Genomic DNA, 27,942 nt, shown 5'->3' with positions numbered 1-27,942 from the left:
CTGAAACCTGATTAACTCTATTCATTGCAAAACATCCGTAATAAATTAATGCCATAAAAGAAGGCCTATACTGAGGCCCACGTTTTGATGCCACAAACTAAGCGACACCTATATTAATAGTAGTCTACTTCATCTATAGCCTAACTGGTTCTTTATAAAATCTACGAAATTTAAATCGAACTAGATTTAGATGTTCTAAACACTGGCCGAGCATTTTTATACTGCCTTTACCACAAAAACAGAGGGCTGTGTTAAACGCAGAAATTCAGCAAAGTTTTCAGCAACACATCTCAGTAAATATCCTCAATATCTCAGGGTATAACTATATCTTATATATATATATTTTTTTTTTCTATTTCAAGTAAAATAAACAAAATTTCTCGGTTTGCGTTTGTTGTGGCTTACTAATTTAACGCACTCAATTTCATTTGAGATTGCGCTGACGTAGGCTATCAAACCATTTGAACGTACAGTGCAGTTTTACTAATTCTGTTTCACATTTTCAAATTTCGTTTAAAAACTTCACCGAGACGACAATAAATACAAGCTTTGTCTGCATATTGTTTCCTACCGACGACATAAAATATTAGGTTTGATTCTTCGATTTAGAGTAAAATAAAATAAAATAAATAAATAAATAAAAATACATACAAACATCATATACTCCAAAAGCAAATTTCTATCACAACCTCTGCGCATTTTATTATACCCACAAAATCATCCAGTTCAACGTTTGATGGAGTCTTTCTGACAAGAGTAAATAAACAACAAATAAATAGCTCCCAGTATTTGTAGAATTACATGACAGTTTGATCAATTAACCTATGTAAAATGTTTCTTTTGAAAAACAAAAAAGTAGAACAATAATAACAGATGTCCCTGGAATTTCTGTGGAATAGATTTACACCAAAATATGAATTAAAATATAAGCAAAATAATACAAGAAGAAAATAATAATAATAATAATTTCTGATTGTTGTACTGTATTTACACATAGTGACGTATGGCAAGCTCCTGGGACAAATCTTCCCATTTTTCCAATCTTCCAGTGTTTACATTTTCAGTAAATCATCACTGCATCGTGTCCCTATAAATCCGAACCGAAACCAACAAAATGAACAACTATATAGCATAATAAAACAAACAGAACAAAAACAGTTAAATCCAAAGTCCAAGTATCCTTTTACTGTATAGCTCTGATGTTGGGTAAACGTGGAGAATATTTAATAATAATAGCTTAATAATAATAATAATAATAATGATAATAATAATAATAGTAATTAGTGCTCGTGTTTCAAATTGATATGCTTGATAAATTATGGAAATATATAATACACAAAACGCTATGTCATATGAAACAATGAAGAATCGTTTGACTTTAAATGAAAATATTGCAGGTCACATCACTTGCTTTTCTCATTCTCCACGATACTGTGTAAATAATTTCTATTTCAAAATAATTAAAAAAGACATTCAAATGTTTGAGATATATAATATTGAATTCGTTGGGTAGAAAATAGTGCTAACATTGTTTACTATACATAAACATATAGTAAAGTCAGCTCATAATTTATAAAAAAGCAGCTGAATGTGGGTTAAAAAGCAACTGACTTCCGTAGGAGATAGCACGCAATATTCGGCTAACTGGCTATAAATATAAAGGCAAAATATACCGTGACTCTAATGTTAAACAAATAAGACAAACATAAAATAAACAAAACCTCTAAAATCTTTTCCAAATTCTAAATAATACGAAAAAGTGCTCAAGTGAGAGAATAACGTAGCTATGTTCTTTAAAAATTATACAATATTTACAGCACTGTGTGGAGTCCTGTGAAACAATTGTATTTTATGGTAATATGACTAGATCGAAGGAAATGCCAGGTTTCTATCACTAGCCCTTCGGTGACGTGTCTGCAGCTCGATGCTGGAAGTTTTTATTTCTTTTCAATTCAGACCCATACATATTGATAAATCCAAAAAAAAAAAAAAAAAAAAAGGAGACCAGAATCAATTGGATGAGACTAATTTCTTGGCGCCAAGACTACAACATCTGTTTAGTGTGACCTTGCATTTCACTGTCTCCATGAGTTGGAGAACTGATACATAACCATGCTGTATTTAAATAATAATAATAATAATAATAATAATAATAATAATAATAATAATAATAATTTTAAAGGCCTTTTGATCCCAAGGAAATGGAAGAATACTGTGGGTGGATGCATGTCACACTGATGTTGTTTTCAATCGAATCGATGTTCATCCTCAGTCTCCCACAACAAAAGTAAAAATGGCGTGTACTTGTCAAATGCTGCAGCACAAGTCACTTTTCAGTCTAATCTCGCAAAAGAAAAAAACCGCAGTGAATGGGTCTAGATGTAAACAACTGGCGTTTGAGTATGACATTTTCGCTCGTCTCAAAGTGTTTGATAAATAGTAGGGTTACACCTTAAAACTGCGTCTTTTCACAGTGCTGGGTATTCACAGAACAACCGTTCTCTTTGCTCGCGCGGGAAACGCACGGTCCCCTCTGTTGCAGCAGTACGAATTTTGAGTAACATTGAAGACGGATATAATCTGCTCTCCCGCCTCAGTAGTCTAAACCGCAGCTGCTTTCACTTTGGATAGCTCCAATGTGAACATAATCATAAATGAAGACTGAGGCAGTCAGTATGATAAGATATGTCCTTGATTTTGTATTGTTTTTGTCTTTTCTCACTGAACTGGCGTCTGAACCCCGTGATGCGGCGGCGTGTCTCCGTATACGTCCTCGGTACCCGGTAGAGGTCCGCCGGGAGGAGTCATCCGTTTCTCTTTCTGTCTTCTGTTACAAAACCAAACCCTCACTACCTCTTTTTCCAACTGCAAACTGTCCGCCAGCGAAGTAATTTCCGACGCGGCTGGCTTTGGGCACTTAAGGAAATGGCTCTCCAAAGCCCCTTTGACGCTTACCTCGATGGAAGTCCTCTTTTTCCGTTTCCTCCCCTGCGCAGCAATCTTGTCCAAGCTCGTGGGGCTGCCAGATGTGGAGTCTGCCTCCTCCAACCACTTGTTCAACAAAGGCTTGAGCTTGCACATGTTTTTGAAGCTGAGTTGCAGGGCCTCAAACCTGCATATCGTGGTCTGCGAAAACACATTTCCATAGAGCGTTCCCAAAGCTAGTCCGACGTCCGCCTGCGTGAAGCCCAGCTTGATCCTTCGCTGCTTGAACTGTTTCGCAAACTGCTCCAAGTCGTCCGAGGTCGGCGTGTCCTCGTCCGAGTGGTCTTGGTGACTCTGGTGCGACTGGTGTTGGTGCTGGGACGGTGGATGGCCGTGGTCGCTGAGATGCGGGCTGTGGTGGTCCTCGTGCGCGTCGCGCATGCTGTGGTGGTGGATGCCCTGGCCGCTACCCGGGATGAGACCGTTCAAGCTGAACCCGGGCTGCGAGTAAATAAGGCTCTGTCCATTCGAGGTGGCCATGCTGGGGATGTGAGCCGCCGTCGTTGTTCTCCATGCCCTTGAATCGTGATGGTTCCCGTGTGTCTGATGTACCAGATGGGGTGGCCGCGACTGATGTTGTAAATTGTTGGAATTGTGCATCTCGTCCCGGGGGCTCTGCACCGCTGGCTTGATGTCCTGCTCGCCGAGGGGACTGGACGACCACGGACCTCCTTCTCCGTGTGACAAGGCTGTTATCCACTGGTGCGCATGGCTGAGCGGGTGACTGTTGCTCTGCAGTGAGTAGTCACTCTGCAACAGGGTTTGCGCGTCCCTGTAAGCCGTGGCTTGCTGCATGCTCCCAGGCTCCGAGTGTACAATAGATGGGCTGGAGGTGAGGATATTGTAATGATTGGATGCTGTAGTCGCCATGACTCTCGGAGCCGGACTGATCGCTCCTATTAAAGGAACCTTGCATTTGACAGTTACTCTTTTGCCACAGGCGTCTCCCAGGCTCTTTGCCAACTGGACGCAGCAGCGCGCACCTGCGCTCCACCCCTCGACGACACTCATTGGATGGAAAGGGATGATGGACGCGTTTTTTGGATGCAGCCTTCATTTCATTGGATGCTGGAGAGTCTTAACAAACACTGCCTCTTTCCCTCAAAAGAACTCAGTGTCCTGGAGCACCTCTGAAATGTGAGGGACCGACGGGCCATCAAGACCGGAGCAAAGAACATCAAAGGTTATGATTTTTATAACTTGGAGAGAAATTCATTTCAAACTTGTCTGTTATGGAATTTGCGATTTTGTGTATGTGTGTATGTAGGCTATGTGTCTTATTTAATAGAATTCATGCAATAAATGAAAACAATTTTATATGATGTCATTTCATATATTTATTTATTACAGGTTCGGGGTTTCATTTGTCAAATAAGGGAACCTATCTAATCTTTCTAGCGTGATGTTTACTGGCCTAACTATGAAAAAGTATTTGGACACAGTCAACTTTACGGACTTTACGGAGAATTAAATTAAAGTGTATTAAATATATAAGCTTTAGCCCAGATATTAACTCATTTGTTTAAAATATCTTTTGTCTCATTCAGGTGTTTGATTTTGAAGAACTGCCACAAACAAACAAACCAGGGCTTTAATGAATAGCTATGTTTGCTGGCCATCCCATGCAATAACTTTGGTGATGAATGAAATCATGCTGTGTCTGGAGCAGTTAGTGTTACAATAAAAAAATGTAACTTCACAAAAGAAAGAAAGAAAAAAAAAAAAAAACGGAAAAAGAAACACAAACAATTATTTTGAGGCAGATATTTCATTTAACATTTTAACATTTATTACTTTAAATAGGCCTACATATTAATGTACCTTACATCAGTTTTAAAGTGATGCTAGGAAAGAGAAACGTGATGTTATATTATGTTGTCATTTTTCTCTTTCAGAAATAAAGAGCAGAAAATATGTTGGTTGTAGCCTATATATAAACTGTACTTTACCACCTCTGTAAAGCATAAACAAATAAAAGTATATATAAGTGTGACGCGTACTAAAAACTAAGTAAAAGACAGCTTCAGTTAATAAGCTCAATAAATAAATAAACAAATAAAACAAAACAACCTTCCATTTTTTGACCGAAAGAAGGCGAATACTCATAGGCTAATATAAATGTTTAGGTATAAATTGCGTGTACCCTATCTGATCCCACATAAAGCATAGTAATGCCGATTTGAGTCAAAGAGAAGTTATAATTCACAGACAGAAGCACGTTTTGCATAGCAGCTTTCTGAAACATGCCTTTATTATGCGGGAAGTGCAGTATTTTACTTTATCTCATTTAATTACAAATATAATTATAAAAACAACTATTACCCCAAACGCGGCATTTTACATTTATAGTTACACTTGTCTTTTAATTAAAAACTGCCTTATAAATCTTTAAAAAATAGCCTATCTATTTTTTTTTTCTCTGGGTTTGCACGGTGTACAAGTCAAAGGAATATTTCAGAGGCAAAACAGTGGGCCGTTTGGGACCGCAGGTGTCTAAAGCTGACCAGCTGGCTTCTCTGTGAGCCTCTGTAAAGAAAAGCACACGACATTGTCCGAGGAGGGGGAACATTTTTTCAGCAGCGCTGCTGGTTGCTATAGAGAGCAGTAAATTAAACAACGCCTCACACGTCACCAGTATCGCCTCCTCTGGAAGGCCCAGAACGGATAATGGACAAAAGACAAAAAGAAACAAGAAAGACAGAGAGAGATCAGCTGATTTTAAGGAACTATTTAAAGGCAGTAAATAAAGTGTAATTTGCACAACTAATGAACTTTGAAGCAGGGCGTACAGCACCGTCCAATTACGCGTCACTGAACAACAACCTACATAATAAAACAAGGTACAAATACCAATAAAGTACACAATGTAAGCCTTCAATAATAATCAGCACATTTACCTTAAACTATTATAACTCGTTTAGCCTATATCAATAAAAATCTAATTAAAACAGCCTTTTTTTAAACTGCTATTGAAAAGAACATCAATAGTTCTGGGTATATATCCAGATTCATATGTTTATGAAATGTCAGGAAAATAGTTTTTGTGTTTGTGATTATTATGGACATACAAAGATTCATTTTGTTTGAACTGATTCAATTTATTTGTTTCCAGATGGGAAGGCCTGTAAGCCTTAAGTTCTTGCTGTAGGCTGCAGTGAGGTCTCTATGACTAATTAGTTTTACAATTTTCCATATACAAAAAAAATAAAAAATTAAAAAAAAAGAAAAGAAAAAAGAGGAAGAAGAAGAAGCAAAAGAGGTAGATAAAAAAAAAGTATATATAAAAAATCCCGAGGAAGCCACTAATCAGTTAACAGGTAAAAGACACAAAAAAATATCCAAGGATGGCCTAATTGGGGGTTAAAGGGCGTTCCAAAAATGAAAAGAAGAAAACAGAAAACTTTAAAGACACGTTCCGGAAATTCATCCGCGTAATAATGAACATCATTGTGGCGTAACAGTGAAATCACCCAAATCAAAAGAACATTTATGGCAATTAAGGTTGTAATTCAGAGAATTACCACAACGCCACAGAAGCTTAAATAGTCGTGTTGGGAGAAAACCAAAGCACATTACTTTAATGGTATAATATGCAAACTATGGCTCGTTCAATTACATGGCTTAACAACCCATAAATGATGCGAGTCTTGTTATTTGGACTGTGGGGTCTATGGTAATTCATTTGGAAGGGCCAGCGCTCTCTCAAATACAGTGAAATCTATTTCTGAGCTCTGGGAACCGCTGCCAAACTACATTTAAGGGAATAAAATTAATGACAGAGAATCTGAGCGTTAAATTAACAGTAATTATATGACCCGCATGCTGTAAAGATTCCATTTTTTATGGTCTAATTAGGTAACTGTCTCCCCATACATCAACATATTTCCCTCTGTGGATTTTCACACAAGATCCCGGTCATGTTCAAATAGCCTACTGATTGAAAATAATTAATTACATTTTACAAAGACATGCTTTAAATCACACAAAAATCAAACTCTTCTCATAGTTACGCTAATCAATGACGATCTGATCTGGGGTGGCCATATGCACCGTTCATACGGGACACGTCCTGGCCAGGATGTTAATATTGCCTAAAACATCCAAAGCAGTTTGGCCAATAACATGCAGGTATTGTACATAATCGACCAATCGTGGGGCTGCGCGTGAGAAGGTAGATCTACAGGGAACGATCAAAGCGATGCAGATATGCGCACGTGTTTGTTTATTCGTTTGACTTGAAGCGTCACTGCGCATCAATCATAAAAAGACACCAAAGTAGGTGCGAGAGCGATTTGAAAGCATAAGGAGCTGTCTCATCTGCTCTCTATAGCTCTCATGAATGTCACACAAGGATAGACCTGCACTGCATGTGAAAAAAAAAAAATTAACATGCAGAAAAAAAGATTACCACAAAGTCTTGCATTACAAGCATATAAGAATTTGGGGGCAAGGGGTGTCAAGTGGTCTTATCTGAGCGTGTACTTTAACTGTTGCCAAACAGACGCCAAAAAATCGCGATTGCTAAACCAGGTAACCATAGCAACAGCACACCAGTCACACATATTCATATTACAAATCAAAACTTCAGTGTTTTGTTTACTAAGTATTTTCGATAAGTGGCGTTTAGCTGCTCGCGGGAGAGAACACCGACAGAGTGCGCCCTGAAAACTACCTACCCTACCTTAATTTACATTAAGTTTAAAAATCATTTAAAACCCTTAAATTGCTGGTCACCTTAAAGTCAGTGTATAAGTCGCACACTGAAAGCCGGGTTGCACTTTCCAGTATTCCAGAAAAAAAATGTGAATTAGCTATTAATTATAAAAAGAACAGTGCGCGTGTGTAGGATTGGTGGATGGGGAGAACCATCTTTGTCAGTGGGGGAGTATCCATACAGCTCTTGTTGAGCAGGTCTTGCACCGAGAATCTAGTAATACCATGCAATTAATCCACACAAAGACATCGTTAAATCTGTCCCTCACTACAATTGGCTACCGATTGTCTGCATTCATTGTGGGGGGCGCAAGAGACCACCCCTGTGAGGCAAAGTGGAGACCTGTTATGCGATCCATCCACGCAACAAAAGTGACTCGAACATCTTCAGAGACTCTGAATCATTCCACTTGAACAAGATCTGTCGGAAAGATGTGGGATTTTTTCTCCCCACAGAAGAGCCAGGATCAAATGGCACAACCTACGAGATGAAGAAAAAATATCTAATGTGCTTTATTTACTCTTACTCCAGAATAAATACCGTTGCCAAATAACAGACCGACTGCCTGGATTAATTTAATTCAAGCACTTAAACCTTTAATCACTTCAACATGTTTTCCAGTGAACAACAGGTTGCGGACGAAACCAAATGTTAAGGATTGCAAAATATCGCGCTTGCAATATTTCATTAGTCTACATTTTTTTCATAACGTTTTGAGACTGTGGTTTAAGATATTAAACAGATTTTATTATGTTTTGCTAATTAAAATATTTGTTATTTGTATTTTCATTAAAATAAATTAACAGCACTTATATAAACTCATATAAGACATTTAGTCACGTCAGTCTTCGAATAAAGCTAAGTAACCAGTAATAATAATAACAATAGTAACACCTAAGCAAACTTCATGCATCCAGACCAATAGTAGTCAGTATAAAGGTTAAAACCATAAGTCCTACTAGGATGAACAACAGACAGCTAAATGTAAATAACAACTTAATGAGAGCAGAGCACCTTTAGGGCTGCCTAGTGAAATTTGCAGTTTTATTTAAAGATATTGAAACATACAATCCTAAAAAAAATAAAAAAAAAATAAAAAAATTCTCAAGTGGCAAAAAGTTACTTCACAAACAATACATGTCTTTTCTATAGGTGCATCTTGTTATCTTTACAAAATGAGAGTTGATTAGCAGCACAAACTTGGGGACATTTATAATGAGCCCAAACTCATAATTTAAGGCATTGTAGGCAGGCTGCCTACCTGAGCTACCGGGCCTACAGATCTGTATAGAGATGTGAATGAGCTGCTAGTCCCATCCCTCATGTGCAGCTCGATTAGCCCCACGTGTCTTGTTCTTCATATGTGGAAGTGCAGCAGATGGTCGGAGATTCACCGTGTTACGAGGCTGCAGCGTAATGTAACGCTGTTCTAATTGAAACATCAATATTGCAGCAGAACCCCGCAGTGGAACAACACTGCAAATTTGGACAAAAATTACAGATGAAAGTTCTCTTGGAAATTACATCTGGGAACGTGTAAATCACCTTATGATCCTAAATGTAGCATGGATTGCATATGTAAGCATGGGTTACCAGCCTGCCCAAGACCATAAAATAGTCATCATGGCCTGGAATGTTTCTAATAGTGTAACACTTAGTATAATAATAGTATAATAGCACAAAGAAGAGAAAAATACATTAGATAGATTAGTGACATACAGTAAGGAGTTATTTTTTGATGTTCAGTAAAAGAGATTTAATCTATGTAGGTCTTAAAGGGCTAGTTCACCCACAAATAAATATTCTGTCATCATTTACTCATGTCATACCACATGTCATTCCCAAACTTTATTCCCAACCCAATCTTTAATCATTAGTCTTGTGAAGAGATACAATTGACACATTTTATTTGTTAATTTGTAAGGTTTTACATCAATAAATTATACATTTGTAAGTTCAGACTCTTCAACTCACTCTTCATCTCATGCACACACGCATAAGCAAACAAATCCACACATGCAAATAGTTGTTCACTAAAGTTTGACCTTTTGGATAAGTTTCCACTGTAGCTGAGACTTGAGACCAGTTGATCTCAATTGTTGCTTGATGTTTACTGTAGGATTTTGAGTGTCAGCCCTATATATGGTGTTCAAGTCATGATTTGAATGCATTTCTTTGATCCCTGAGGACAAAACTGGAAGGTATTTGAATATGGAAAATAAGATTTAAGAATTTGTAACAAATCAAATGCTGCACAGTGAAATAATGGCCTATTTGACATTTCTGTTTGAAACTCCAGACACCCCTCCACCAAGAATGGACCAATGTCCACCCCAAAATGGTAAAGGTTCTTTGCACATTAATGGATAAACACAAAGGACATCATTTGTAGGCCAAGTCTTGTCTGAGCCCTCTCCTCAGCCGCGGTCAACGAATCCAATACAGCCCTAAGGAAAATAACCAAAGCTCAGCGTTTGGACTGAGGTTGGAAGGTCTATTTGCCTCTCCGTCAAGCATCGATTTATCCTACTCTCCAATTTATTTCTCCTTCTCATTCCTGCGATCCATAAGGCTCCTGCCTCTGGGGGAAGAACCAGAGGAGAGATGGCAAACAGCCTCCCAACACATTCAAAACATGATATACTGCCTTCCACATCATAAACCGATATGTATGTTTACTTCACAGAGAAGAAAACATCTCCGAAAGTGCCTGAGATGGACTATGTCTAATGTTACCCAGACCGCCATGAATTATAAGGAGCTGTACATGGGTTTTGCTGATTTATATATTGATAAAGATGTTGCCAATATTACTGTACTGTGAACCATCGTGGGATTTCCTTGATCCTCATAATGCAATGCCAATCAACATAAATCTTGCATGACAGTTATACTGAAGAAAACAATCAATAAAAAATTCAGAGACATGGCTCTGCATGTTCCAATATATTGTGCAGTCTTTCATATTTGCAAGATGACCAGAGTTCAAATCTACCTGGGGTAATTTCCCTATTCCATTTCCCCTTTTTTTCCTTTTGGTTTTCTGTCACATTTCATGTCCTGTCAATAGAAGTTACATAAATAAATAATAAGAACAGTCGACAAAAAAGAAATAGGTACACTAATGTTCAAAAGTAGGGACTGGTGAGATTTTAAATGTTTTTGAAAAATATTTTCTTATGCTTACCAAGACTGTCACGATCATTCAAAAAATAAAATAAATAAATAAATAAACAAATATTATATTTTAACATTTCTTATTATTATTATCAATGTTAAAACCAGTTGTGCTGCTTAATATTTTTGTGGATTTTTTTCAGGATTCTCTGATGAAGAGAAAGTTCAAAAGAACAGAATTTATTTAAATAGAATCTTTAATATTTACTGTCACTTTTGATCAATTTAACACATCCTTGCTGAATCAAAGTATGCATGTCTTTAAAAATTCTTACTGACCCCAGACGGTAGTGTATAAGCAAAAAAACAAACAAACACAAAAACTAGCCACGAATAATACTACACAAACTGTAAGCCATCACTCTAAATTAAAGTACAAACGGAGTGCCATTATATGTATTTTAGTTATTTACTGCTATCATTATGAAAATAATTTTGAACGCATATCATTTATGCTGCTGCTGCAGGCCAATAGAGTCCTGTATATATGCTGTATTCATTACCCAACAAGCAAGAAACCAGATGAGAGTCCTGATGTCCAGATCTACAGTAAAAACAAGCAGCTACCATTCCTATGATAATCCTTCACCACAGAGTCCTATGAGAGGCTTGACATGTTTCTATACCTGAAATCGATAAATGTTGATCTGTTCAGGGGAAATTGAAATCTATAGGAAATTAGATTTTTTCAATGATTTATTGGAATACTAAATCCCTCAGTGCAACCCAGGCTGTTGTACTGTACCTTCAGTGTTACATTGGGGCTGCTGAGATGTTGTCCGGGCAAACCCTCTTGTGTCACAGGCCAGTCAGTTATGGCGGGAAATGGTTTCTCATGACCCTGAGAGAGAGAGAGAGTCGCCCTCTGAAAAAGCAAAATGAAATGAAAATACAGAACAATCCACAAAAAGCGCAAACCCCAAAAAGGAGACCAAGACAAGCAAATGAGAGGAGATTTGAGGCCTAGAAACTTTGATTCAGAGGACGAAAGGAGGCAACAATTCTATCCTCACTCGCTTTGTCCACATTTAATTGCTTTTTTTTTTTTTTTTGAACAGACGTGAAGTGAAAAAAACAAGACAACAAACCCCTCCTTTCAAACATAGCAGCGGCAGCAGCTAATGGAGGGGGTGTAATTGTGAATGAAGGCATTCATCTGGAGATGCGGCTGGTAAATTGCTGCAGACAATGCATAGCGCAAGGATGCTCAGATCGCCGGTGTTTAGAGACGCTGGGGTAATTGCCCCTCCGCAGAGATGGAGGGAAATGAGCGGGAGAGAAAGAAGGAAATGGCAAGAAAGAAGGAAGGTGGAGAAAAGTGGATATCAGAGATGGGGATGGCGAGGACAAGTCTAGAGACTGAAAAGAAGAATGTGGAAGGAGAGGGAAAGAGGAAAGCAAGTGTGTGCTTACATGGAGAGAAGATGATGTGGGGGAGGGTGACGACTGCAGTCAAATAGGTTCTCAGCACTGCACTTTGGAGAAGAAATAGCCGTCAACCCAAAGAAAATGGTATGAAGGCAACACTGTGCACTCAAGTGCAAAATGTCCTCGGATGCTCGCTACAGAGAAGTATATCAGAAGTCTAGACATTAACATTTAAAGAAAATATCCAAGGTCACAAACTCGGGAAGAAATCGTAGTTGCACGCAAACAGACGTACACAGCAAGGGCTGAAAAGGAGAAAACAACAGCAAGCACTCACAGACAAAACACATCTGTCAACAGAACAGCATCCTCACTAGAGAGAAACATCAGGGAGCAACAATTCAATTAAATGGTAAATGGTAAATGGACTGCATTTATATAGCGCTTTCAACAGACCCATGGCCATCCAAAGCGCTTTACAAGTTGCCTCACATTCACCCATTCACTCACTCATTCATACACCGACGGCAATGGCAATTAAACACATCATCCTGGTTAAATTACGGCTACATAATCACTGCAATTCACCATTGCCTAGAATTACAAATTCACAACACAATGGGCTGAAACGCAGCAAGACACACAGGACCATTGATAGCTTTGGCAGGAACGAGATGGTGTGTTTTGATACACCGAGCTGCTTGCAGCAATTAAAGTCTGAGGCTGCGTGAGGAGGAGTTTTGAAGTTGAAGTTATGTTTTCATCATAAACAGGCACTAAATACCTCTATCTGCATTTAATTAGCCAATATATAAAGGTGTTCTGTTTGTAGGCCTGTAATGTGGAAGAGAATTTGTATTTTCAAGCCCTTGGGAATTCCCCCAGGAAAAAAATATGGGGTTTTAAGAATGATGGTTTTGGATTTATAAGTAAAATAAAACCTGTGGTTATCATTACTGGAAGAGATATGTAAGTTTTGCCCCAAAACACAAACATTAGTTGCTAAATAACCACTACAACTACCATGTGGTCTACTGTTAAAAAGTTTGGGGTCAGTAAGATCTTTTTGAAAGAAACATTTTTTTTTTTTTATTCAGCAAGGATGCCAAGGATTCCAATAAATTCAGCACTTTCTATTCATCAACAAATCCTGAAAAAAAGTAACCAAGAAGTGACTATGTTTCTTCAGCACCAAATTAGCATTTTAGATGATTTGATTGTGATGATGTGACACTGAAGACTTAAGTAAATGCTGAAAATTTTGCTCGCCATCCTAGAAATACATTACATTTTAAAATAAACTCAAATAGAACACCGTTATTTTAAACTGTAATAATATTTCACAATAATACTGCTTGTAATAAATGCAGCCTTGGTAAGCATGAGACTTTTTTCAAAAACATAAAAAAAAAATCGTAAACTTACCAAACCCAAACTTTTAAACAGCAGTATTCAGTGTTCAGTGTAGAACAAAGCAGGAAAGTTTCTTCAAAAGATGTTAAATTACTCATAAATTCAAAGCCAGATTTCTAAAAAAAAAAAAAAAAAGTGAAGATTCCACCCATGGCACATTAGCCTGACACAATGACATCATGAATTCAATTATGTGTGCAAGGACTGAAAACATAATATCAAAGCCAGAAACACATATGCTATGACACAAGTCTGACTTGTGATATTTCCTGACCCCCTTCCCCCATCATTTCCTGTCCATGCTATTCTACTCCACTCAATTATAAAATGTAATGAAAGGTGTGATAGTGAATGAATGTTGAAGGTGAAAGTCTATTTAAAAACTGTTAAAAGCAAAAGTTGGCTTTTTGTTTTACCTTTTTGTGTAGAACAGAAAAAAGTTTTCATAGAGCAGAACTACAGCCTTTGTTTGACATTTACTGTGTCATTTTAATGCTTTGAAATATCTGTTTATAATAGTACATTTAAATTTACAGCTATTTAATGACTTTAGTGTTGTTAGGCTTGATATGTATAGGTGCTATTTTTAGTAACAACTTTGAACGTAGTTCTTCCAAATCATATTTCACTTTATGAAACTGAAACTATAAGAATAAAATAAGCTATAGTAAACCTAATTTTTTATTTTAAATGGTCTTGTGTGTGTATTTGTGTGGTAAGATGGTTGGCAGATGGACAAGCGGTGTGAACTGTGCTAATGCTCTGCTGAGTGTCTGTGTCTCACCCCTAAATACTGTCCCTTCCTCGGCATTGTGGTTAACAAGACGGTAGCAGGCGCGGCACGGCCGACACACACCGCTGACACGAGACGGTCGGGGTCAGCAGGGGTCACGCAGTAATTACACATATAACTCCCTCTGTGAGCAGCAGGCCGGTTGAGCTTACAGCCACTGGCTACTGTGACACACACGCTCTCACGCAGGGCACCATATAGTGCTGACACACGCTGAGAGTGGCCAGTGCTTATGAGGCACACACGGTGAGAAAGTGATTACAAGGCAGGAGGAGACAACAAAGCAAGCAGAGATGAAGAGGTGCTGAAAAGTGTAATTATTAGCAGTACACACCAGTAGGGTGGAGGTCTGTGTGACTCTGCGGTCCCAAACAAGCTCTGAGACATTCTCGAAAACAAACCTGAAGCCTCTTTAGCCTTGAGACTTTCTTGAAGGTTTCTTCTTGTTTGTGCTGCCTCCTCAATGTGGTCTCACTCGCAGGCTGTTATTGTACACTTGTTATCTGCCACCTGTAGAAAAACACCAAAAAATGCCACGTCTATTATTTTCCAGCTATACATAATGACTACTGCAACTTAAATTTTATTCAAAGTATACATTTTATTAGCTCATGCTTTATTTGGGATTCGAACCCATGACCTTGAAGTTGTTATAAGGCTATTACATTAACATTTACATTTATGCATTTGGCAGATGCTTTTATCCAAAACGACTTGCATTGCATTCAAGGTACACATTTTATCAGTACATGCATTCCCTGGGAATGGAACCCATGAACTACTGAGTAATAGCAAAAGGTCATGGGTTCGAATCCCTGGGATTGTATTAGGTGATGACATGTATGCCTTCAAATGAAAATCTTTTTGATAGAAGCATCTACCAAATGCATAAATGTAAATCCAAGTAGGATATGTTCCTGGATCAACATCCTGAATTAAGCATCCCTCTTATAATGGTAGTTGATGATGAGTTAGGGTTAGTACTATGTTTGAACATAAATGTTGCTCCAGGACCAACAAAACATGTTGATCCAGGAACATGTCTTTCTTGGCTAAATCACTGCCACCAGATGGGTAAAACTGTGGGTGGTGTAGTGTTAATGACAAACACTAGTTACCAAAAAAGTAGCAGGTTTGATTCCCGCAAAGAGCAGCCTATGTGCTATCACCATTGTGCCATTGAGCACGGCACTTAACCCCGGGTTGCTCCAGTGGGACTATTCCTGACATGAGTGTATAGCTACTGTGAGTCGCTTTGGATAAAAGCATCTTCTAAATGAAGGGAAGCATTATATTTTATATATAATGACTTAGTTTTATATATTGTTTTAACAGAATAGGGCACTAGAATGCCTCATAAATCTGCAGAGCAGAACATTTTAAGATGGTTGTAATGCGCAAGTAACACCGCATGTTCTAAGAAGGATCAGGTCAGAGGATCCCACAGCTGAGCACAGCATCGATTTGTTGTGGGTAAATAAACCACTGGACGCCACTGGTGGATCAATACCCTTCCTAACCTAACCAAGAGAGAAGCCTCTCATATAGCAATGCTGTTCACTTCCTTTAGCATTTACAGTGTTTGTTGAAAATTGTAAAAACTGGGACTTCAATATATATATATATATATATATATATATATATATATATATATATATATATATATATATATATATATATATATATATATATATATATATATATATTTAGTTGTTTTTAATACTTTTTATAGCATATACAGTTTGGAGATTGTAAGATTATTTTTAATATTTTCGAAATAAGTCTTATGCATTTAAAAAAAATCAAAAATACAATAAAAACAGCAATATTGTGAAATACAATTTAAAATAACTGTTTTCTATTTTTAATATATTTAAAAATGTATTAATTTATGAGTAATTTATTCCTGTGATGGCAAAGCGGAATTTTCAGCAACCATTATTCCAGTCTTCATTGTCACATGATCCTTCAGAAATCATTCAATATGCTGATTTACTGCTCAAAAAACATTAATTAGTACTTACACAGTTGAAAACATTTACTTTGATTACATCAACTTTTGCATGCTTGCTGAATAAAAGTATAATTAAAAAAAAAAAAAAACTCAAACTTTTGAATGGTACTACCTATATACAAACTTGCAACACAATTGCAGAGTCTGAAAAGGGCCCAGTTTAGACTGCAGACGTGATGACTCTTTTAATTATTTCTAGAACTGTTTCTCATTCTCAGACATGAAATATGATGTGGAATATGAGTTTATCACTCAACATGAGCAATATAATATTATGTGTAGCAGAGCTCTACATCTAAAGGCACTCAGAGAACGACAGAACACAGTAGCCACGGGGTCTGAAATAGATGAAAGCAAAGGTGTTTTCATAAATGAGAACACAGGCATGTTCATGGAGCGACAGAGAGATTGCAGGAGATGGATAGCACTACAGCAGGAACGAGTGAGATTAGGGAGAGGACAGATTGGAGTAGATAGATGAGGAGAGCTGTGTGGAGTTCAGGCAGAAATGAAAGAGATATCATAAGAGAGAAATAGATGGTAAGGTAGAGGTGGAGAGAAAGAGGACGTATTAGGCGAGATGGTCATACAGTGAGCGGCAGACGAGAAAGGAGGCAGTAGAGGTGGGCCGGTGGGGTGTGCCAGCAGGGCTCTTGCTGGGTGTACATATGTAGAGCAGCAGGGGAGCAGTAGTGTGGACGACTGTAGTGCTGGCTAAACCCCAGCTTTCCCTTTCTCCCTCTATTGCATCAGTCACTCTCTGCAGGGCTACATTTCTTACTCGTCTTTATCTCTAGAACTGGATAAATTGTGTGGGGTACTGGCGTGGTAAGCTGATGATTTTGTAAGTTTGCCCACTTACAAAGAAATGAAGGGTCTGTAAATTTTATGGTAGGTTTATTTTAACAGGTAAAGACAGAATATCAACCAAAAAATCCAGACAAAACATATTATATAAATGTTAGAAATTGATTTGCATTTTAGTGAGTGAGTAAGTATTTGACCCCCTATCATTTTTTATTTTTTTTTTTTCCCACAGATTGGTTATGTGCCCATGTGGAACACAGATTAGTCCTGCCACTTTAAGAAGTTACTCCTAATGTCAGCTCATTAAGACACCTCTCCACACAATCTGTATCTTCCATTCCAACCTCTCCCACCACCATGGGCAAGACCAAAGAGCTGTCAAAGGATGTCAGAGACAAGATTGTAGATCTTCCAGAAGGCTGGAATGGGCTACAAGGCAATCAGCAAGAAGCAAGAACCATCAATTGGCCTTGGTCTGGAGCTTTGTACAAGATCTTGCCTCATGGGGTAATGATGATCATGAGAAAGGTGAGGGATCAGCCTCAAACTACAGAGGAGGAGCTTGTTAATTATCTTAAAGCAGTTGGGACCATAGTCACCAAGCAAAACATTGGTAACACACTACGCTGCAATTGACTGAAATCCTGCAGCGCCCGCAAGGTCCCCCTGCTCAAGAAGGCACATGTACAGTTCTGTTTAAAGTTTGCCAAGGAACATCTAAATGATTCAGAGAATGCTTGGGAGAAAGTCTTTTTTCTGGATTTTTTGGTTGATATTCTGTCTCTATACGTTAAAATAAACCTACCATAAAAATTACAGACCCTTAATTTCTTTGTAAGTGGGCAAACTTTCAAAATCAGCAGTGGATCAAATAAATATTTTTTTCCCACTGTATGACAGACTTTTGTATGGAAGTCTGTTTATGCCACAGAATAATAATAAAAAAAAGATCATTGTGAAGTTTATATCTCACAATTCTGACTTTTTTCATCAATTTTTTATTTATTTTTTTCACAGAATTGCAAGATATAAATTTAGAATGGGGAGATTACTCGAAATTCTGAGAAGGAATGTCAGAATTATGAGATATAAACACATTATAGACATTTGCGGGGAGGACAAAAATGGACAAGATTTGAAAGCTGACACTTTGTTTCTTACCAAAAGTACCCGTGTCAGTGTCCTCTTTGCTCCGCGATGTATTTTTCACTGTGTGAGAGCATGATGTGTGGCATGAGAGCGCCATGGCTTGTCGGACGTAGCAACTGTTACTAAGGTGGTCTTTGTGAAGGGTCAATTGCAAGAAAAAAGTCAGAATTGTGGGATAAAAAGTCACAATTACCTTTTTTTTATTTTGTTGCAGAACCGGGCTTCTTACAAAAGTCTTAAAAAAAAAAAAAAACAGAATTGCGAGATTTAAACTGAAAATGACTGAATTTGGGCTTTCATACTTTCACACCCCGACACATCAACTGTACAATTCATATCAAATAAATAAATAAACCACAGCCAATATCCCTAAACTCATTAGGTATGCAAATACATGCAAAAATATGCACCTTTACAAATCCACTTTGGGCCAGTGTGTGCTTTCCCATTTGTGTGTGTGTGTGAGTGTGTGAGTGAGGGAGAGAATTCTCCTTTCGGTATACTGGAGATCATATGGGTATTCCCTCCCTTCGTCTTGGCAATGCTGCTCATGTGATGGTGACGTTGTTTGTGTGTAAATACGGTTGCTGTCAGTCACAGACTAGCCCGTGTGGGCCTCACGCTTTAGGCTTCACATTATTGAGTCTCGCAGGCCGGGATCCCTTGGAGTCTACCTAGGATTCCATGTAAACACAGCAGGATGCTGGAACACTGGCTCAGAGCCCAGTCTTGTAGGTATGGTTCTGTATCGAGAGTGGGGCTTTACAGTGAGGGGCTGATGGGGAAGAAATAAGGGGTTGAGAGTTCATTAAAACCTGTTAATGATGTATTTATCTGACTGGAATTTGGTAAAAATGGTCTTAAAGGGATAGTTTATCTGAAAATAAATATTCTGTTATTATGTACTCATTCCGATGTTGTTGCAAAAACAAATGCTATGTTATTATCATTTATTATATACATTTAAGTGTAATTCATTTTGTTTTGTACTTTTGACATTTTTATTAGATTTTATATTTTTTTTTTTTACCCTTAATTTATTTTTAATTTTTAATTCATTTCAAGTTTTAGTTTAGTATTTTTTTTTTTTACCTCAACCTAAATGTATTTTATTTCAGTTAGCTGGCAAAATTTCAAATTTTCATTAAAGAGATATTGTAAAAATACATGTATTGTATTTCAGCTTTATTCCAATTAACAATAACAATTTTTAATAGCTTTAGTTAACAATAACAATACTGCCATATGACTGACTTTCTTTCTTCTGTGGAACACAAAAGGTGAAATTTTAAATAATGTGCTCGTCGATCTTGATACAATTGCAATAAATAAGGACTAAACATAAAAATAATCAAAAAAGAGTGGGAGTGCTATATATATATATATATATATATATATATATATATATATATATATATATATAATGGAGAGAAATGAGAATGGAAACCTGTAAATGGTTGGTGGTTCACAGAAAACAGAGGTCTGAAGATGGAAGATGGAAGTGTATGAAATATATACATACACATAAACTTTCACTTGCATACATTCATACACACTTGTTTCTCTATATACAACAGTGACTTTATATATCATTTGATCCTGATGTTGCCTCCATCTATTTGGTAATAAACAGAAAAACTGAATTTTCATTAGACATTTCACAGCAAAGGAGAGAGAAAGAGGGAAAAAAGATACCAAATGTAAAAGCAAGAGAGACAGAGGTTTTATCCAGAGAGAGAGGGGATCAGGACATACAGAGAGACATAGTTCCTAATATCTCACATGACTCCAGCTCACAACAGCTTTTGTGGATGCTTGCAGAAAGCAGAATAATAATACATAAAATAAAGTAAGTAATAATAAAGAACTGACCCTCCAAATTTTACAGAGTGTACAGGAGGTATCTTTGAATAGGCTGCTCATAAAGTGGTAAAAACTTAATTAATTTGTTCATGGGCTGTAATGATGTGTGCCATTGGAAAGTAGTGTTATATGCTGCTTTACTTGGATGAAATTGTTCAATCCTAATATGGCAGAAAGCAACATTTGCTATTGGTCAGTAGCATTTTTTGAGGTGGAGCTTATTGAAGGGTCAAATGCACAGCTGCTAGACTGTGCTTTCTAGTGTGTGTGTGTGTGTGTGTGTTTAACCAACAAACGAGTGAGTTACAGGATGTAAAGACAAATCCCCACAGTTTACTAGTGGTTTCCATAGAGATGCATTCATCATTCAAAGCCTGATAAAATAACTAATGAATTTGACACAAAAACAGTCAAACACCGACCTCCAGAAGAGAAAGAGCACACACACACTGACCTGCACATGCTCCTGCACAGGTTTTTCTGTCAGCTACAAGTCTCCAAGTTAATAGTAAAACCCTTTCCACCACCTGAAACAAAAATACATACTTTCTCTTTATCACATGGGGAAGACTGGGGTTAGTTGTCACAATTTTACATCAGTGGAAAAAAAAACAGTAATACTGTGAAATATTACTACAATTTAAAATACCTGTTTTCTATTTTAACATATTTTAAAATGTAATTTATTCCTGTGATGGCAAAAAGAAATCTTCAGCATCCAATACATTTCATACTGATATCAGTTGTGCTGCTTAATATTTATGTTGAAACCATGATTTTTTTTTCCGCAGAATTTATTTTAAATAGAAATCTTGTGTAACATTATAATGTCTTTTAATGTTACTTTTTATCAACTAATGCATCCTTGCAGAATAGTAAAAAAAATAAAAAAAATAAACCAAATTTAAACAATTCAATATTGTTTTACACCAACACATTTGTAATAAGTGAATTTTATAAACTGAAGTCAAAGGATACATTTTTAACAAAAGATTAAATAAATTTGACTCGAAACTCTAAGTTACTGAGATACAACCCCTTCTAGTCCCGGTCTATTCTATAACCCATGTAAGAAACACAAATTATGCCACTATCTTTTACTGTCTTTTACTCTTCTACTTCTACATTTTTTCTGTGCACCAACCAGCAACTTCAGAGCCTGTTGAAACATCAGGCCTGCACATAACAAACCAAAAATACACCTATAAACTTTAGGACTGGGAAAACAGAGAGATTGAGGAAGACAGCAAAGCTAAACAGGTATCGATAATTCAATTGTGTGTTTGTTATTGGACTTGACTGTAGCTTTTCCTGCGTATGCATACAGCTCCACAAGCATCTCTCTCAATATGTCTATAAATAAATCAACATGTTAGCATGTCTGTACTCTCTAAGATGTGAATATGTACATATGAGAATCAGTTTGCTGAAAGGCCTCCTGACTGATATTCTGTCACATCTAATGGCACTATATGAAGCGGCAACAAGTCATTTGCAGAGATGATGTTGTCCTTTGACACAATCACTTCCTATTCTGTCCGGCAGAGAGGGGAGGCGTTTGCAGTGGGTAATTGCATTGAGAATTGATTTTAAGCAATGTGCCGTCTCATGGGCTGTAATCAAGCACCATTATTCACTGTTAACTAAAGCGCTCCACGCAGGTCAACACAAAGACACGACTCCTGTTAAACAGCCCAGCTCCCTGTGCACTCTCATTAACACACTTACATACACACATGCACAAACACACTTGAAGAATGACTAAGAGCTCTCACACAACACAGGGAGGTAACGTTTGAATAAAATACCCACAAACGTACGCCAAGAATATGAAGTGATTAAGCTGAAATCAGGCCTCTCGTGAGCTCTTATCGGCTGGAAATGAATTGGCTCATTTGCAGTATAGTGTGAAAAGAGAATGTTTGTTGTGGCTTTTAGTAGGAGCTTACTGAAAGGATTCCAGATTCATGTCAACTTATATCAACAGAACTGTTACGGTGACCTACATCTTTCATCAATCAGAGCTTTTGATTGGCTTAGAGGGGCTTGTTAACAACCAACTATATCACAGCAGTAAGGTCAAAAAGGTCTAGGTTCATTCATCAGGTTGAAAGGGAATATTAAAACTATGCTGTCACATATGCGTTTTTTTTTTTAAAATATCGCATCAGAATCGAGTGATGGACACGACAAATTTTGAATAAAAATCCCTTAATTCATAAAAAAGTTTTTACGTTTGCTTGAGGTGGTTTTTGACTTGTGCGAAAAAGGGTTAATGGGAATAAAAGGAGATGGAAACGCATTTGCCGAGCATCAAAAAAGTCATGTGACTGCGCTATGGGACGGCAAAACCTAACCAGTGGACCAGTCTCGTTCCTCAGCATCTGAAATGTTATGGTCATTTTGAAATGTCTGAGCAAAGTCTGTCATCAACGTATTTCTGTACAAATGCCTCCCAGAACACGACTGTGTTCCCCAAACAGCAGCATCCACCTCCAAAAACAATGACCACATTTATTTAGTTTTGTCTGCTTTTTTACTTACTTATTATAAGTAATTTATTATATAGGCCTGTGAATATTATTATATTCAGGAGTTTCTCCTACTTTTCTTAGTGCTATATAGCCAAGTGCCAGTTCTACCAGAAAGTGATGATTTTGTTCTCTTTGACTAGTTGGATGGAAACTGTGTTTATTCACAAATGTTTTATGTGATATTTCAATTTTGCACATTAGTTAAATTTGCATCTTTGGATGGAAACCCAGCTACTGATTAAAAGTATTGAATTAGATATTTTGGATGTAAACTAGGCTAGCTGCATCTGCTATTAAATGTCCAGGGTCTACATTTATTAATACAGATCACTCCATGCCTGTAAATGTGCTTGGGCATCTGATTGATGGAGAGGAAAGTAGAGAGAGCAGAAGGAACAATGCTTGTTAAGAGAAGAGAAGCTTTTCCTTTACTATTGATGGTGTGTGTAAAAAGCCTGGAGACCAAGCTGTTCAGATAAAATAAAAATGGAAAGACTGAATAAGTGACCTGCAAATACTATGGTATATGTGGAATCTGTTTAAAATTAAATTGGTTTTGTGCAGTATTTCCAAAAGGCTTTGGACACTTTTGTTTGCAAGCACTCAACACAGTAAAAAAGAGATCTGTATTTTACACAGTGCTGATGCATATCACCAACATCCAGTTCATCTGGGATTACATGAAGAAACAGAAAAAACTGAGACAGACTAAATAAAGAAGAACTGTGCCAAGACACTTCAAGAATCCTACCTGCAAAGCTACCTGAAAAACTATGAATGCAAATGTTGGTCACACCAAATGTTGATATGATTTAGTTAATTAAGTTAATTGATAAATAAAATCTATTTATGACATTATCTTTGAAAACATCCTCACTTTACATTATTTTTACACTAGTGCCTAAAACTTTTTACAGTATTGTAGCTTTGCAGGAAGGTTTCTTCAAGCTTCTTGGAGACGTTGCCACATATATATAGTCTTAGGGACATTAGTATTTTCACCCCAAAGAATGGTGTTCGGCCGGTTATTTCTATCTTTTGCTGTAGTGTGTCAGTAGGAAATATCGGTTTACATTTTCAAACATTCCTTTTGCCATTAATTGTAATAATCCAATTTTTTTTTTCTATGCACAAGGAATCTGACAGCAGCCAGTGCTTCACGCAGAGGTCTGATCTCAACATCATCCAGTCTGTCTGGAATGACATGAAGAAACAGAACATACTGAGATAGACTAAATCCAGAAGAATCTAAGATGCTTGAAAAAACCTACCGGCAAAGCTACAGTACTGTGAAATTTTTAGGAACTTGTGTAAAAATGCTGGATGATGGTGAGATCAGACCTCTGTGTGGAGCACTGGCTGTTGTCAGAGTCCTTGTGCATACAAAAAATTCACTGGATTATTACAATTATTGGCAAAAGGAATGTTATTTCCTACTGACACACTACAGCAAAAGATAGAAATAACAGGCTTTAAACTAGTTGGGTGTTTGGGTGTTTTTTTGTTGGTGAAAATACTAATGACCTAAGACTTTTGCACAGTACTGTATGTCACCATATACTGTATATATATATATATATATATATATATATATATATATACAGTACAGGTCAAAAGTTTGGAAACAAACATTACTATTTTTAATGTTTTTGAAAGAAGTCTCTTCTGCTCATCAAGCCTGCATTTATTTGATCAAAAATACAGAAAAAACAGTAATATTGTGAAATATTATTACAACTTAAAATAATAGTTTACTATTTGAATATACTTTAAAAAAATAATTTATTCCTGTGATGCAAAGCTGAATTTTCAGCATCATTACTTCAGCCTTCAGTGTCACATGTAACATCCAGTCTATCACATGATCATTTAGAAATCATTCTAATATTCTGATTTATTATGAGTGTTGGAAACAGTTCTGCTGTCTAATATATTTGATGAATAAAAGGTTAAAAAAACTGCATTTAATTCAAAATAAAAAAAAAATTCTAATAATATATATTCTAATAATATATTTTCTTTACTATCACTTTTTATCAATTTAACACATCCTTGCTGAATAAAAGTATTGATTTTATTTAAAAAAAAAAAGAAAGAAAAAAAATTACTGACCCCGAATTACTGACCAGTAGTGATATTGTTATTACAAAATATTTATATTTTAAAAACATAGCTTCTTTTTTTTTTTTTTCATCAAAGTATCCTAAAAAAGTATCACATGTTCTGAAAAAAATATTAAGCAGCAGAAACTGTTTCCAACTTTGATAATGAATCATCATATTAGAATGATTTCTAAAGGATCATGTGATAATGATCCTAAAAATTCAGCTTTGCATCACAGAAATAAATGATAATTTAAAGTGTAATACATTTAAAAACAATTATTTTAAATTGTAATAATATATCACAATATTACAATTTTTTTTCTGTATTTTTGATCAAATAAATGCAGGCTTGATGAGCAGAAGAAACTTCTTTCAAAAACATTAAAAATAGTAATGTTTCCAAACTTTTGACCTGTACTGTATATATATATACAATTTCAAACTAACTCAAAAATTTTAGTTGAACATACAGGTAGTATATTTACAAAAATGTAGTTGGAATGAAGGATGAAATTGGTTAAATTAATTTGATGAGTTAAAGTAATGGAAAAACATATGTTGCCAATTATTGACCGTATGAATGTACAGGGAGAGAGAGGTCTAAAGAAAAAGAAAGAGAGGAGCCAAGTGAGTTGGTGACTGACAGCAGTAGTGTTGTGTGTACCCAGCATGCAGCTTGTAAAGCTCCGACCTCCTGCCTTCCCACGTATCGCATCTGCGGCCCGACGCTCTCTGCCTCCTCTTTTAGCCTCTCACTGACCAGTTCTTTGAAAAATTTCTCTCTTTCTCTCCCCCTTTCTTCTCTCTCTCGTCCCCTGGCTCCTCCCTTACGCTCCGCAGGCCTTTTCTTCCCCCAACTGTCTGGGGACCCTTTCACTTTTTGTCCCTCCCTGACCTCCCCTGGACCACATTCTGTGTTGTTATACACACCATCTGCTTTGGGAGGGGGAGCGGCGAGCCTTTCCGAGCCACGTAAAACAGTCAGTGTGTCGACCATCCTTCCACCTCATCCATAGTGTCCCTTGGATTTCAATGTGAACAACAAGCCTGGCCCTTAGAACAGCTTAGAGAGGGCGATTAAAGGTGGACTCATCTCAAACTCACACCCCTCGGGCTGCAGTGGTATGTCCCGCTAATTCCCTGATAGAAGTCTCTTTTAAGAGGCACTCAAGCCGCACTAAGCAGCTGCCTGCGAGTTAGGTCATTTTCCCAGGAGTGGGACAGTGGGCTTTGGCAGGACCTCAAAAAAAAGAACACCATCTGTTATTGGACTGAAAAGGTTGGTGACACCTTCTGTGGTACCAACAACCCCTAATTAAGCGAAGGGGAATGCAGGCGCAAGCTGCGAGCCGACTGGCCGGCTATTGTTATTAAAAAATATTTATATTTTAAAAACAGCCTTACACATTGCCCTGGTGACAAGCCAAGACCATTCCTCATCTGTCCCCCTCTCCCCATGCGAATGTGTCCATCGGTGTGCCTCTCTAGTGCTGACGCTAGCTGCGCTTTCCACCTACAGTATAACAAACAAAGCAACAAAGTCAAAGAGATTTAAAAGAACAGATTTTTATGCTGACACTCCAAAAAGACAGTTATGAGAGACAAACTTTGATTAAATTTTGAGAGAGGAGTCAAGGGACTCTTTTCCGACTAATACAGAGGCGACAGACACCATTACATCTCTTGTAATAATAAAGCCCCCTTAATATTTAGACATTGGTCTCTTTGGATTTTCATGTAGTTTACTGTGGCTTTGAATATTTATCATACTTGGATTTTGATGTGTGGGCTCTAATAATAGTAAAATATTATATATTACAAATTCAACTGAGTTCATGATTTCCAAGAACATTGTAAACAACACCATCTTGTCATTACAGTCTGTTTTTGTAAGTGTACAGCAGTATAGCTCTATTTCATCTTTGTGACTAATAAGTGTGATTAAGTAATTAAGACAAAAGGTCTTAATTAAACACTCACACTGGGACCTTGAAGGCGTTGGCACTTCAGAGACTGAATTTTGGTGCTCGCTCTTGCTGGTTTAATGCTTTAATGGCATCCTTTAAACAAACAAACAAACAAACAAACAAAAAAAACACATAGACCAAAATACTCGCCTTGCAAGCTGAATCTAACCATGTGTGGTGCTTCAGATATTTGATAACACACTGCAACATTAACAATGCTGAAGATAAATCACACTGCAATGCATTGGGACTCTTTGCTGGGCTGAAGAACAAATCAGTTTATTTGACAAATGACCATTGGCTTTCAAACAGCGCAGAGGAAACAGAGGTGGTGCTAAAAACATCCCACTGAAATGTCAAAGCAAATGATATTGCGTGAAGTAAAAGGTCTTAATGAAAAAGCTGGCGGGGGGAGATGACAGTTTTGGCATGACTGGTGATATAGTGCCTCACACCTGCACTCGGATCAGTGGATTGAGCTGAAAGTGACTCCATTATAGGGACTGTCAACGTATCGCTGCTCACTCTCAGTCAGCTCTTGATTGCACAGCTGAAGTTGGTTCAAAAATGGCTGTCTGACCACTTAATGAAAAGCAAGAACCCTTATACAATATTTGTTTTGGGAATCACAGTATGACAAGCAGATACATCTTGGTGCTTTTAAAAAAATGTCACACAACATGACGTTGAAGTCATCATTTTGCATTGAAGTGCCATGAAGAGGCATTAAATATCACAAACACAACACAATCTAGAATAAATTAGCAAGATATTTAAAAATATTACATATTTGTAAATATTTTAAATATTTAAAATGTATATATTTTAATATACTGCATATATATAAAATACTGTAAGTATTAATATAAATTAAGTTTTGTATGTACAGCATGTATTAAAATACTAAACAAATTGATATAATAATAATAATAATAATAATAATAATAATAATAACAACAGAAAAGTATAAAAATAAAATTATTCTGGGAATTTTTTTTTAAATATCTAGATTTCTGTACAATAAACATGAAACGTATATAATACCATCTAGTG

General features: G+C 36.9%; 1 protein-coding gene and 1 long non-coding RNA gene across 4 annotated transcripts in view; both read right to left on the bottom strand.

The window, feature by feature from the left end:
* Positions 1 to 676: 676 nt before the first annotated feature.
* LOC109053003 (POU domain, class 3, transcription factor 2-like) lies at positions 677 to 4,028 on the bottom strand. Its single transcript, XM_019070439.2, has one exon. It carries the CDS (start codon positions 3,994 to 3,996, stop codon positions 2,719 to 2,721), a length of 1,278 nt encoding a protein of 425 aa, XP_018925984.2. The 5' UTR covers positions 3,997 to 4,028; the 3' UTR covers positions 677 to 2,718.
* Positions 4,029 to 9,700: 5,672 nt separating this feature from the next.
* Positions 9,701 to 27,942, bottom strand: part of LOC109062582 — a 35,494-nt gene continuing 17,252 nt past the window's right edge. Inside the window, exons 3-6 of one of the 3 annotated variants that reach the window (XR_006162002.1) lie at positions 20,738 to 20,810; positions 14,852 to 14,960; positions 11,622 to 11,741; positions 9,701 to 10,146 (exon numbers count right to left, since the gene is read on the bottom strand). This is a non-coding gene — a long non-coding RNA (uncharacterized LOC109062582). Of the gene's footprint in view, positions 10,147 to 11,096; positions 11,742 to 14,851; positions 14,961 to 20,737; positions 20,811 to 27,942 lie in introns of those variants that run through there. The other 2 variants (XR_006162001.1, XR_006162003.1) reach the window with 2 other exon arrangements.

The sequence above is a fragment of the Cyprinus carpio genome, chromosome A16 (genome assembly GCF_018340385.1).
Source record: "Cyprinus carpio isolate SPL01 chromosome A16, ASM1834038v1, whole genome shotgun sequence".
Lineage (NCBI taxonomy): Eukaryota > Metazoa > Chordata > Actinopteri > Cypriniformes > Cyprinidae > Cyprinus > Cyprinus carpio.
This window is presented reverse-complemented; position numbering and strand designations above follow the sequence as displayed.

What these genes read in the sequence shown, in the direction of transcription:
- LOC109053003 (XM_019070439.2), bottom strand. Translation starts at nt 3,996, where the DNA reads ATGAGTGTCGTCGAGGGGTGGAGCGCAGGTGCGCGCTGCTGCGTCCAG.